At 48.7% G+C, this 13,969-nt stretch overlaps 1 protein-coding gene across 1 annotated transcript in view; it reads left to right on the forward strand.

Moving 5' to 3' along the window:
* Positions 1-13,969, forward strand: part of AGBL4 (AGBL carboxypeptidase 4) — a 1,457,998-nt gene that overhangs the window by 1,442,450 nt on the left and 1,579 nt on the right. Inside the window, exon 12 of the mRNA XM_052638070.1 lies at positions 8,986-9,082. Within this exon, the coding sequence (XP_052494030.1) occupies positions 8,986-9,082 (97 nt within the window). The remainder of the gene's footprint in view (positions 1-8,985; positions 9,083-13,969) is intronic.

A 13,969-nucleotide genomic window follows, 5' to 3' on the forward strand; every position in this document is an offset into this window, starting at 1 on the left:
CCCTGCCCTTGAGAGGTCGCAAACAATGCAGATAAAAAGGATCCTGGAGTTAGGCTTGAAAGTGAAAGTGAAGTCACTCTGTTGTCCAACTCTTTGCGACCCCAAGGACTGTAGCCTACCAGGTTCCTCCATCCATGGGATTTTCCAGGCAAGAATACTGGAGTGGGGTGCCATTTCCTTCTCCAGGGGATCTTCCTGACCCAGGGATTGAAACTGGGTCTCCTGCATTGTAGGCAGACCCTTTACCATCTGAGCCACCAGGGAAGTCCTGGGTCCAAATCCTACCAATCCACTTGCTGCTTATGTGGGAGGTGCTGGGCAACTTTGAGTGATGCTGAGTGTCACGTGAGTGGGTTGAGCGCCCCGCACAGAACCAGGGTTCCACTTCTGACACTGACAGTCTTCCTCCTCAGCTCTTGCCAGTCAGATAAACCCAGGGAACATGCAACCCCCGCCCCCCAAAAGGTCTAGATGCCAAACCCTAGAACCTAGAGATCGGGTCCCTGGTGGCTCAGACGGTAAAGCGTCTGTCTACAATGTGAGAGACCTGGGTTCCATCCCTGGGTCAGGAAGATTCTCTGGAGAAGGAAATGGCAACCCACTCCAGTACTCTTGCCTAGAAAATTCCATGGATGGAGGAGCCTGGTGTCCATGGGGTCTCAAAGAGTCGGACACGACTGAGCGACTTCACTTTCACTTTCACTATGTAGAAACAGGATCTCTGCAGATGTCATTGTTAAGGATCTTGGGGTGGGAGATGGTCCTGGGTTATCTGGGTGGGCCCTATATGCAATCGCATGTATCCTTTTAAGAGGAAGGCAGACGGAGATGTGATCATAGAGACTGGAATGATGTGGTCACAAGCTAAAGAATGCTGGCAGCCACCAGAGGCCAGGAGAGGCCAGAACCGTTTCTCCTCTAGAGCCTCAAGAGGGAGTGTGGCCCATTGAAATGGATTTCAGTCTCCTGGCCTCCAGACTGTGAGACACTGAATTTCTTTTGTTTTAAGCCACTAGTGTGTGGTGCTTTGTTACAGTGGCAATTGGAAACACATATATAGAGCCTCACAGCTATTCCCAACATCCAGCGTTCTTTAGTGACCTGGACACCTCTCCACCATGTTTACCTGTACCCTCTTCTCTGAAGTGAGCCTCTCAGAATATACCCTACCCTTCTGAGCTGCACCTCACTTATCAAAGAGGAGGTCTTCCTTCCATCCATCAGTCTTTCCCTTCCTGCTCTCTGTCCTTCTCTGCCTCTCTTTCTCTGTTCCTGCCTCTACGTTTCAGTCTTGTGGCATCTGATTTACCGTCTTCACCTCTTAAACTTGCTTTGCTCCTTTTGTCTCTTTATATCTCATCCTCTGCCTTTCTCCCGTTCCCTCCCTCTCTCACCCTCCCTGTCTACAGTTGCATCTCTCTCTCACTCTCTCTCTGTCTCTCCGATTCACTCTGTCATCTACTTCCTAGGTTTCTCTCTCTCTCTGCCCCTCTGTCCTTTCTCTCGTTTTCAAGTTTGACTTTCTCTCAGCCCCTCTGATGAGCTTTCTCTCCTCACTTATCTCTCTGCTCCACCCTGACCCATTTGTCTCTGCACCTTCCTGCCTGTTTGCATCTTTCTCTGTCTCTTCCTCCCCGCCCCCACCCCACCCCTGCTGCGTCTCCCTTGTCTTTTTCTGCCGGCCTCCTTACCTCAGGAAGTGCCTTAGGAGTTGCCTGTGATTGGAGTGGACTCTGCAATTACAGCCGCAGGCTTCACACTGCCCTTGAGAGACAGACTCATCTGTTTAGCCGTGCACCTGTCCGACGCCGTGGGAGGATGGGTGAGGGAGGCAGACACAAAAGATCCTTCATATCACGTTGTTCTTCCGGCTTTACCCAGAGGCTCCTGGACAGTTGCCTCTTAACATTCCCACAGTGCTGTCAGCCTTACCAAAGAGGGATGACTTTTCCTGGGCCTACTCCTTTGCAGAATTAATCAGTCCCCTTAATGATGTTCATCTGTTGCTGGCGTGGGTGGGAGTGTGAACAGAGAAAGAATTCTAGGTGGGGGTTTCCCAGCAGGGAGCAGGTAGGAGTTACATTTTCATATTTGGAGGCTGGATGATGGCAAAGAAAGACCTTCTTGAGGACAGGGACTGTATCTGTTTTTCTTGTCACTGTAATATAGGTTCTAGAATTGTGTCTGGCACGTAGAAGGCATTTAATGAATATCTGAGTAGATGAATGGAGTGAATGAGCTCCAGTCCTCTTTGTGCTAGTATCTGATGAGACTCAATGGACATGTTCCTTCTGATTTTTCATCTGCAAAATGGGGATAGCAATCAGATCTCCCTGCAACACACACCTGTGGGGAGAGAAGAAGTGAAATATGGTATCTGTTGCATGGGGCGGCTCCTTAGTTCCCTGCAGAGCCGGGCGGGGAGGCTACAAGTGCTTGCTGGTGGTTCTGGAAGTGCTGCAGGGAGAGAGAAGTATGAAGCCAGCTTCAGAGATGAGGGTCTGGGAAGGAGCAGGCCAGGAAAGGGAGGTCACAGGTCAGGTGGGAGGATATGAGAGGCATCCCCTCTGGCTTTGCCCTGGGAGGTGGGAGGACCCTCAATCAGCCAGGAAACTGCCACATGACAAGAAGGAGATGTTCCTGAATCCTACCAGGGAGAACCCATGCCCAAGGTTGACTGTTATCCCCAGTGGTGGGATTGGACTGGACTTAGCAGGAGCCCAGTTAGGAAGTGACTGGTCAGAGGTCCTGTTTAGACAAGGAAGGTCACTCATTCCCCATGCTGTCCAGCTCCCCCACCCCCTCCAAGCCAACTGAAGCCCCACTTCACCAAAGAGGCCTTCTCTGCCCTCTCTGCTTTCTGCTATGATCTGCCGCCTTTCTCCCAGCATCCCCTTTGCCCTTCGCTTAGCCTTACTTCATGGCACTCACCACTCTCTGGCATCTTGATAACGTACGAATGTACTAGATTCGCAGTTTGTCCCCAGTACCTAGAGTGTAAGTCTGATGAAGATGGGGATCTTGGTCAGTTTTATTTGCTGTGCCAAGCACCTAAAACTCACTTGGCACAGAGTAGGTAGGTTCTCGATAAATATTTGTTGAATGAAAGAATGAGAATGGGGTTTTTCAAAAGCTTATGGTATTGAGAATTTTGCTTGAATACATTTTGTTAACCCTGGAAAGAACTTGAGAGAGCATACATGTTACCCACAGCAAAGTTAAGCCTAGAGAAAGGAAATGGCTATGATCCCATGACAAGTTACTGGCTGAAACCAGATTGGTCTCTTGATTCCCATTCAGGGGCTCATTCAGGGCTCCAGATCCAAGGCCCTGAGACATGAGGACAGAGGGCCCTTCAATCACTGCCTTTATCCCAGGGACCTTGGATGCCTTCTGAGAGCCAGGGGTGGGAGGGTGGAGAGTGAGCAGCAGGGGACAGACCACTCAGGCCATGAGCATTTTGGCATGAGCAGTCCTAAAGGGCTGATGGTTCGGAAACCGTTTCCATTATCCGACCTTTTCATATTGCTGACGCAGGATCAGGGCTCCCAATGTCTCATAAGCATCTTGAAGTCAGGTTGAACTCCTAACCTCTCCCCTGATTCTTTTTCTTCGCTCAGTCTTTCACCTTCCAGAGCCCAGCATCGCCATCTACCCAGCTACCACCCTTCATTCCATCTTCTCTTTCAGACTGTCAGCAGGTCCTGCTAGTTCTTCCCTCAAGGACCTATCCTCCACCTCTACTGTCTTTGTCCTGTTCCAGGGTCCCCTCTTCCCCTTGGACCATCACTGTAGTGATGTGCTTGCTCTCACTCTTGCTTTCTTATTTTTTAGCAAAACAATGACCTTTTAAAATTCTAAATCAGATCATCTCATTTTCCTGCCTAAAATTCTTCATTCACTTAGACTCTTCCCATTCACTTAGAAAATCCAGATTCCTTCAGGTAATCCAGCATAAGGTGCCACAGTATCTAGCCCCTGCCTGCCTCTCCACACCAGCCCTCTTTCAGCCCCTCTCTCCCACCCAAGGACTGTTCCCACCCACCCTTCCTCCTTCATAGACGCTTACCCACTGCCCACTCAGTTTGCAGAAGCCTGCCCATACCCTTTCTCTAAGGCAGCATCCACATTGCCCTCAGTTATAGACTCTGCAGTTTCTTCCTAGCACTACTAAAACCACAATTATGTATTTATTTAGGATTTCTTTAATTTTTTTATTCTTTTTTTTTTTTTTACTGTTTCTGCTTATAGATTTAAGAATTGTTGTCTTGGTTGGTTGTTTTTTGTTTGTTTTTAAGCAAAGTATATTCCATGCTTTCTAGAGAAGTTGAATATACTAGGTGATCAACAAGCGTAGATTGAGTGAACAGATGATGGATACAACAATATATACACTCTGGTTTTTATTGCCAACAGAAAAGAGGTTTAAATTCCATAATTTGACATTCAGAGCCTTCACTAATGTGTCGCCAGCCTACCCATTGCAGACCTACCTCCCCTCTACACTTTAGCTCCTTGGGCCTGCGGGCCCTTCCCTGTCTTATTTCTGGCACAGAATCGTGGCCCACAGCCACACTCCCCACTTGTACTGATGCTCATTTATCTCTTCTTCCCCATTTCAGATTTGTCTTTGTCCTTCAAATCTTTGTTATAGTCCACTTCCTTGAAGCCTTTCACAATTCCTCCACTTGGAATTAAATCTGCCATATGCCCACAGAATTTGTGTTTGAATTTATGACCACACTCATGAAAGGAGAAAACATGCATGGTGTTAAAAAGACAGTCAGGTTCGTATGCCACTTCTATCACTTTCTAGCCACGAGACGCTGGGTCAATTATGCAAACTCTCCTTTTTTCAGTTTCCTGTAAAAGATGTGTCAAATTACGCTTTGGCCTCGCAGGGATGTGGCGGGGATTGTCGATAGTAAATAACTACACTGTACGGTGCACAGGGTGTGCTGGAAAAAAAGGTAGTTGCTTTTGTGAAGGTGACAGGGCAACAGCCTGTTTGGTAATGCAGCTGTTTGGGATATGTTAGAATCGTATTCCTGTTGTTGTTCAGTCACTAAGCCATGTCTGACTCTTTGCCACCCCATGAACTGCAGCATGCCAGGCTTCCCTGTCCTTCACTATCTCCTGGAGTTTGTTCAGACTCATGTCTGCTGAATCAGTGATATCATCCAGCCATCTCCTCCTCTGCCACCCACTTCTCTTCTTGCCCTCAGTCTAGAAGAGGCAAAGACTCTGATGCTGGGAAGGATTGTGTCTAAATCCTCTTTATCTAACCTAGTCTCAGCCCTTCTTCATAGCAGTACACACGTGGGAGGAACCCCCCAAAATTAGAATGAATGAACAAACGAATGTGAATAAGCCAACCCTCATTACTTGTTAAAGGGTCCCACCATGTACTGGAGCTATTGACACCCACCCTTTACTGTAAAGTCACCTAGTCAGTCTGAATTTCGGACAACTCCAGCCAACTCCTGTTTCTCTGACTCCAGGGTCCTGATCCCCCCTGCTGTCTGCTCCTGCTCTTGGCTAGAAACCCATCAGGAGAGACAGAAGAATCTGAGGAGAATGACATTTTGAACATATAGGCCGTTCTGAGGTTTTTGTTGGCAGTGAAGGGTTGGAAGTTTTCACCCCAATTTTTTTCTCTCTTAATTCTGCAATATATTAGAGAAGGTTCCAGCCAAGAGAGTTATTGCTTTCTCCTTGCCTGGATCTTAAATCTTTGTTCAAAGACAGCCTGTTTTAATTGAAAATGTTCAATCAATCTCTTCCCTCCTCCCACCCGCGTCCCATTTCTTGGCTCCAGCAGGGCCAGTGCAGTAAATAACCTGGAGCGAGGCTCTCAGGGCTTAGGGAATATGTAAGAAAGAAAAAGGGTTGTCTCAGACAATTCCCACCTTTAAAACACTGTCTTTTAAACAGAGCTTGTCTGAAATGATCAACACCTCACAGTCGGGCATTTGACTGCAACAGCCCAACTCCTCTGCCTTATAGAGCTCAGGAGAATTGACCTACAGGGAGATCTCCTAGGGTTGCTCCGGGGCTAAGTGAGTGTGGCTGTCACTGCAGGTCTGGAGAAAGGGTTCAGGCTTCCCTCTGGCCACATTCCTGCACTTACTTAGTCAGCATTCATGGGTTGGTTGCTTATCTCACCACCACAACCTGCAAGGCAGGCATCGTACTCATGTTTTACGGGCGAGGAAAGAAGGTTCAGGGAGATGGGAGAACTTCTGCAAGGTCACGTGGTGTTCTTGCTCTCCTCTGCTGCATAACGAATTTCCCCAAAGTTAATGTTTAAAACCATAGTTATTCTCTCTTGTTTTCTGTGGGTCAGAAAGTTAGGAAGGGTTCGGCTGAGTGGGTCTGGCTTGGCATCTTTGATGCAGTAACAGTGAGATACTGACTGGAGCTGGAGCGGCAGAGTGCTGGAGGGGCGGTGGGCTGGCCAGGAGTCTTTCTCTGAAGTAGCCTTTCCCCAAAGTCTCAGGGCCTCTGCCTGCAGACCCTCTGCGAGCTGGCTTTGGGCTTCCCCAGAGCAGGATGGCCTCAGGGCAGTCAGACTGCTCGCTGGAGGTTCAGAACCCCAGCTGGGGCATTCCAGCAGGCAAGGTGAGAGTTACACCTGCTTTTCTGAACAGTGTCACTCCTGGCATTCCTTAGGTAGCAAGTGAGTTATAAGCCCACCCAGACTCAAAGAGAGAGGATACAGACTCCACCTCCCGGAGGAAGGGGTGCCAGATCACATCACAGGATGGCAGGTGAGACGGGAGACACTGGGCAGACATCCTTGGAAAGTGTCATCTGCCACACACAGCATGGGGCCAAGCCAGGATTAGAATTAGATGCGTTTGATTCCAAAACTTCTGCTACAGCCTTTCAGCCTGGTCCACAGGGACCTCTCCCTCCTTCTGCGCCCCTGTAGCTCTTACTGTCGACGCACATAGTGGTGATTCAGATTCCTCAAGCCAACTGGAGCCTGACTGACCTGAGGTGGGCAGCCACCTCTGCAGGCCTTGGCAGTGAGATTACCTCTGGGGTCTACTGGTCAGAAAGCCCATGCCCAACACCAGGGCTTTCCAAGGTGTGAACTTTTTAAAGAAGGGTGGAGGAAGGAAGCAAGCAGAGGAAGGAAGCAAGTGGCAGCTGCAGGTCTCACTGTCGTAAACAACTCACAGAGAAGGTGTTTTCCCTTCTCCCACCAGGCACTGGCCTGGGTGCCCCAGCCCTTGACAGAAAAGGTGCCTTCCAGTTGGGCAACCACCCAGAGTGGCAGAAACTTCACTGCTCTGGAATCAAAAAGTCCCAGATTGGAGTCTCAGGTCTACCACTGGCAGTTTTTAGCTTTGGACAGGCTTCTTAACTTCCAAAAGCAAAAAGGAGATAGGAATGCCTTCCTCCCTGGGTTGTTTAAAATGACGTGTAAGGGTCAGTGCAGTACCAGGCACACAGCAAGGGCTTCATAAATGCTGGTGTTCATGGTGTTCATGTCCAGGGCCGTGTCTGAACCCAGCCTGGAGACACCTCGAAGTGAGGGGTGAGAACTTGCTTGACTGTTTCACATATGCTGGCCCGCTCCATGACTCCAGATAGAGTAGTGGCCGAGATGGTCCCAGTGAAGTGACGACTAAACGGAGGTGTCTGGAGGCTGAGAAGGTGCGTTGGCCCTGTAAGGCCTGTGGGCAAAGGGGAGAGTGCTCTGAGAAGATGGAGTGGAATGGGCAAAGGCCTGGAGGTGAAAGAAGCTCAGTATCACTGGAATGTAAAGGCCGAGGGGTGGAAGGCAGGAGGCAGCAAGTACGAAGCTGAGACCCAATTACAAAGGACCCAGTGAATCGAGTTCCAAATTTGAATTTTAAAAGCAACTGGGAGCCACTGAAGGGTTTTTCTCAGTTGGATGACGTGGGCAGATCTGTGCTTTAGAACAACTACCCTTTCACCCCACCCCACCAGCAACTTTATAGAAAATGGAGCAGAAGCAGGCAGCGTCATGGCTGGGAGGCCATTAGGACAGGATGACGGCAATTCAAGGAAAAGATGATGCTGGCCTTTTCTAGGAAGACAGCAGGGGCCTGGGGAAGAAGTTCCCCTGGGTAAGAGTTGGTGATGGTTTGGATGTTCAGAGCTGGGGGACATGAGATAAAAGATAAGTGCTTTGAATGAAGTCAGTTCAGAAGCCACAGGAGCAGAGGGCAAGAGCACCAGTCATAGTCCTGGGAGAAGAGCATTGTGCCTTACTAAAGAGACATCGGCTAACTGGAAAGCCGACAGCTACAGATTAGCTGAAGAAAAGAGAGGCAGAGGAAACAGCTCACGTGAAGGTCCAGGGCCGTGAACTATAATGCACAGGGCCCATGTTCCATGTTGTTGAATGGATGACTGTTGTGCTAATTTATACTAAAGTGTTACCGGTCAATATGGAATTGACCCTTTCCTCTTCCCTGGGGAGTTTGTATTTACCAGGTCACAAGTGCTTACCCTAAGGATTCATTATTGGTAGACCTCAAGGCGGACCAGGGATACTATTTAGGGTGAGAAGGTTTTATCATTGTCCTCAAGGTTACCAAGGTAGATGACTAATCCCTGAAGGTCAAGCAGGCCCTGGTCTCTATACAACAAAAGGTCTCTTGCCCTCGGGTCTTGCTTATCTGCCTCCCGCTGAGCCACCTGATTGTCAAACCATGGAAGCCCAGTGATTCTCAAAAGAACGCAGTAGGTTCTAAAGTCTCTGAACACAGGCTTCAGAGTAAGACTCCTTCCAGGTTCTATGACCTTGAGCATATTATTGAGCTTCCCTTCATCTCAATTTTCTCACCTGGGAAAAAAGGGAAGATAATAGCATCTAATATTTAAGGATTTGTGAAAATCAAGAAGACAGTACATACAACGCATAGAAGAGTGAGGGGAGATGCTGTTCGTCACTGTTGTCATTTTTCTTACTAGTCCAGAGTTGCTCCTTAACACCCGCCCTCGCAGACATGAAGCTGGGGCGGAATGTGGCGAGAACATTTTTGGATTATTACCGGCTGAACCCCATGGTCGAGAAAGTGGCGATCCCCATGCCGAGGCTGCGGTAAGTGCTGAGCAGAGCTTGTGTCCTGCTTAACTGGCTTCTTGTTTAGGGGCAGCTTCCTTTAGCCTCTGTCTGGACTTGGACAGCATGGGAAAAATGATCCCAGCCCTGCCACAGAGACTGTAGGGGCCGAAGAGCTTCACAGCACAGTTTCCTGAGTTGGGGGTATCACTATGGGGTGAGACAGTGAGGGGGTGGTCACATTCCTGGATCTAACATGGGAAGCCACAGGACTGGGAGTTGCTGGGAGGCTGAGTCCAGCCACTATCCCAAGGTGGTCTGGGTATATCCACGTGCTACTGCATCTGACACCTCAACCTCCAGGATTCCTGTATCACTGGGTCTCATAAGGCCTCTGATCCTTCAGTTTCATCATCTGTAAAGTGGGGACAGTGATTCTCACTCATAAGACTATCAAGAGATGTTAGAGAACCCTGGCACATGTTAAAGTGCCAGGCATGTATGTACCTTGTGCGTATGATAGTTCCCTGCCGTCAAGATGCAAAGGCTCAGTGCTTAGAGGACACACCTCTGAGAAGCTTCCCCTCAGGTCCTCTGCCGTGGTCAGCTTTTTGGGCTGGTGAAGAGAGAAGGTCAGGTGATGAGTGTCCTTCCTGAGTGCTGGACCAGAGCCCAGGGTGCTGGGCATCCCCGTGCCTGCTGGCTATGAGCCCAGTGAGCACTTGGGCAGGGACACCCAGTGGCATCTGGGATGTGCTGGCCTCACCCTATGCCTTGAACTCATCTCCTACTTGCCTAGTGGTCCAGCCTCCTTGAAGGACTGAATGGTATCAACTTAAAAGGTTCCTGCCAGACCAAATCTTCCCACTGACCTTGCCCATGACCTTGGCCAAATGCTTTGCTGTCTCAGGGCCTTTGTACTGATGCATCTTCCTCCCTAATCTGTTATTAAGAAAAACAATGTTAATCACTGTTATTTTCTAAGCCAAGTACTTTTTGTACATGGTCTTATTCATTCCTCATAGATATTTTCTTCCTCATATTACAAATGAGGAAAAGGAAGCACAGAAAGGTAAAGAAAATTTCCTGAGGTCAAAGACATTTTGTAGAGGCAGGATTTGATCCTAGGCGTTTATTATTCCAAAGCTGGACTGAGGTCCAGCTGAGCTCTACCCGCAGCAGGTAGAGCTTCTTTCTCACTCTCAGTGTAGGTTCAAGTTCTGTCTCAAGCTCGTGGGATGTGAGACAGGTTTCCTGGCTTTGTGAAACCTCTTTCTGCCTTCCTATTGTGAGGGTAATAATGGCAACCTCTAAGAGTGGTTTTAAAGATTAGATACAAGCATGGTCTGGTGCTTGGCAGCCAGGAGGTGCTCAGTGAATGTTTCCATCTCCTGGGGCTTCTGTGCTGCAGGCCCAGGTTTCCAGACAGCTCATCACAGCCTAGGGCAAGTCCCTGGATTTATCTAGTTGGGCTGGCTGATCTCTCAGAACCCACATCCCATCCAGCTGGGAGTCCCTGCTCTCTGAGCCCCAGCTCCATGAGGAGTCTGCACCACAATGTACTCTAGCTCAGTTGTTCACCCCCATCCTGGTGGATTAGCCTTTAGAAGGAGCATGTCTTTTCCTTCTCTGTTCTCCTTGGCTGTATGGAGCATGCATGCATCTATATATCCTTTCATTCATTCACTTAGGAAAATAACACTTTATGCCAAATCCCTAGTGGGGAAGGGGATGCTTGAATGAATAAATGATTAAAGCATGACCCTGACCTTGAGGAGCTCACCTCTAGACAAAGGTGCTCAGTTAATCCTTAGAAGTCATTCTTGCTGGGTTAAGTTCTTAAAAATTTAAAGTTTTATAAACTCATGCTCTCAGTTGTTCACCCCCTTCCTGGTGGATTAGCCTTTAGAAGGCGCATTTGGCAGCTTCCCTGGTGGCTCAGACGGAAAAGAGTCTGCCTGCAGTGGGGGAGACCAAGATTCAATCCCTGGGTCAGGAAGATTCCCCTGGAGAAGGAAATGGCAACCTACTCCAGTATTCTTGCTTGGAAAATCCCACGGATGGAGGAGCCTGGCAGGCTACAGTCCCTGGGGTCACAAAGAGTCGGACATGACTGAGCGACTTCACTTTTATACACTCGAAAGAATTCATAGAATCCCATTTACAAGTTAATTTGGGGATTGTCTCTTTCAGGTCCTCTGTCAGCCTGAATAAAATTAACTTGATCCTTTCCCACTGTATTTTGCATGTTGCACTGTCAGTGCTGATATCCGCAGAGTAACGATCGCCATTGTGCAGATACGGCCTCCAAGGCCCCGGAAGTGGACAGGACTGGCCACAGGCAGGGCCAGGTAGCCAGGCCCCACCATCCCTATCCCCAGCCTCATGCTTTGAGCATCAGTTAGTGAAGAGTTCTTCAAGATAGGGGAGGCAGGACCCTGAAACTGGGCCTAAAGGTTACAGGGGAGTTCAGGGCCCTGCTCATGGAACCCCCATTGCCCTGAGCTTTGGAACCCTCATTAGAGAAGAGCTGAAGGACTTCTTCCTCAGAGTTCACAGCCTTGAGGACTCACAGTAAAGGCACCCACCCTTAACCTAAGAAAAATAGAATAAACACCCTCTCCAATCCCCACATCTCTCCCTCATCAAACTTTGAATATCACCTAGATCTCAATTTGTCAGCAACTCTTGAAAACATGAATCTCAGGAGGATACACTGCTCTGATTTGGGACCTCACTGCATCCCCATTTTTGTATTATTTTCCACCCAAGCATTGAATAACATACATGAAAGAGCAGTTCTAGTTTCAAAGGCAAATTACATGTTTTGACTCAGAATTAATCTTTGTTTTCTCTCATCTCGATGGATAATTATACTCTGTCAGTTTCTACCCATGTGCTGGCAGGAGGCTGTCAGCATCCCTGGGGAGGTCCCTGTAGGGGGAAGAGACAAGCTGTGGGCCTGAGAGTCTAGGCTCAGGGACATGGCAGCGATGACCCGAGCTGAGACCCCACGCTTATCTCAACCACGGGGACACAAAATGTCCCATCAAGGTGGATACAAATTAGACAAGGAAAATGAACAGGCCAGGTGAGACTCTGGGGAGATGAAGCTGAGCACAGAGCGTGGGCAGGCCTCTGAGTGTGAGGTAGGCTTGGGCTCAGTGACAGTGAAGGGCTGCCTCCGCGGTGGGGTTTGGATGCGTGCCTGTGTGTAGGGGGGGAATCATCAGCTCTGCATCTCACCGGAGCCCACTAAGTGGCAGGCCCTGAACATGATGCTGGGGGAACATAGATAATGTTTGCCCATCAGGAGCCCAGATTCACAGAGGAGAAGGCATGTCCACATGCAAAGATCACAGACAATACCAAGTAACGTATAAATGTGCTCAGCTACCTAGCGCCTCGTGCCCTCTTCCAAAAACCTCCATGGTTCCTCCATTATCTTCAGCAATGTTTCAATTCTGCCTCTTGCTGGTCAAAGCCCTGGCCTTCATTGGAAACTTGATATGCAACTTCCCAGCACACACCTTTCCCTGTGAGCACCGTCTCCACCCTACCTGCTTTCTGCCACTTTATACCCAAGTAAGTAAGTCATTGCTCCCTGTTCATGCTTTTCCCTCTTCCTGGAATGTTCTCCCTGTCTGTCTCTAGGTGGACAATGCCAGCCTGTCTTTCAAAGCCCAGTCTGGATATTGCACCCCTGTTTCTTGGTCCTTGTTCTCCACTGGAGATAGAGCTCCTTCTCACTGCTGAACCCCTAACTGCATTTTGCACACACGTCTGCATGGTACATCCCATAGCATATTGTCATAGCATCTTTGTGTGTCTGACTCCACCACTAGATGGATTGCTCCTTAAGGAACTATTTTATCACTCCTGTATCCTCAGTGCACATTCAAGGCCTAGTTGGGAGTAAGTCTGACATAAGCTCTGAATATACGAGTTATGAAATAGTAGAACTGAAGCATCCCCTAAGAATCATCCACTTCAACACCTTCATGTTATAGAAAAGTGAGACCCCACCAGAAATCACTCTCCCACAGCTACTGGCAAACATTTGGCAGTCATCAGGAGTATCCAAGGAAGGCTTCATGGAGGAAGTGGGGCTTAAACTTGGTTTCCAAGGACATGTAGAATTCAAATGGAGGAAAGAGGGGCATTTCAGATTGGGGGAAATGGCGTAGAAGGCAGGAAGCAGAAGCTGAAATGGCACATTCTAAGGTAATGACAGGGCTGGATGTTGAGGACAGTAGAGATGGTAAAGATGGGACTAACAGTTCATTTAATTCATCAAACAATCCTTAAGCCGTACTTTATACTATTCAGGAATTATGGAGAAAAATCAGATGCATCAAACTAACAGTCCTATGAGAAAAACAGCTGGGCAGATAACTCCCCAGAAAATGGCATGCTGAGAGATGAGGCCCAAAATGCTGTGGGAACCCGGGGAGGGGAGGAACTTATTTTCTGGGGAGTCGGCTTTCCACAGGAGGGAGTCTAGATAGTTGGAAGAGGGCCCTGTAGGAGGAAGAGTTGCTCTGTGGGGCCCATAGGTGAGAGGTTTGCTGCTGATGCCTCTCTCTGTGCCCTCATCTGGAGCTGTGGATGTTTTTTGCCTCTGTAAGGACCCCACAGTCATTTTGCATGTCCACACTCCTCCCTGGCTATCACACACCCTTCTCCCCATGCACGCCACCTACCTGGGACCACCCCACCTGTGATCATACTTGGGCTTACACAACCTCTTTCCCCTCCAAAGAAACAAATCCATCTTGTTTCCCATGCTTCCTTTGGGAATAAAGATCCACACTCTCAGTGACATGTGAATGACACCTTGTAATGGGCAAAGCTCTTCCCCAACCCTCATTCACCAAAGCCTAGAATGCAGGAAGGACATGGGCACTACTATTTTACAAAAGAAGA

Source organism: Budorcas taxicolor, chromosome 3, assembly GCF_023091745.1.
Source record: "Budorcas taxicolor isolate Tak-1 chromosome 3, Takin1.1, whole genome shotgun sequence".
Taxonomy (NCBI): Eukaryota; Metazoa; Chordata; class Mammalia; order Artiodactyla; family Bovidae; genus Budorcas; species Budorcas taxicolor.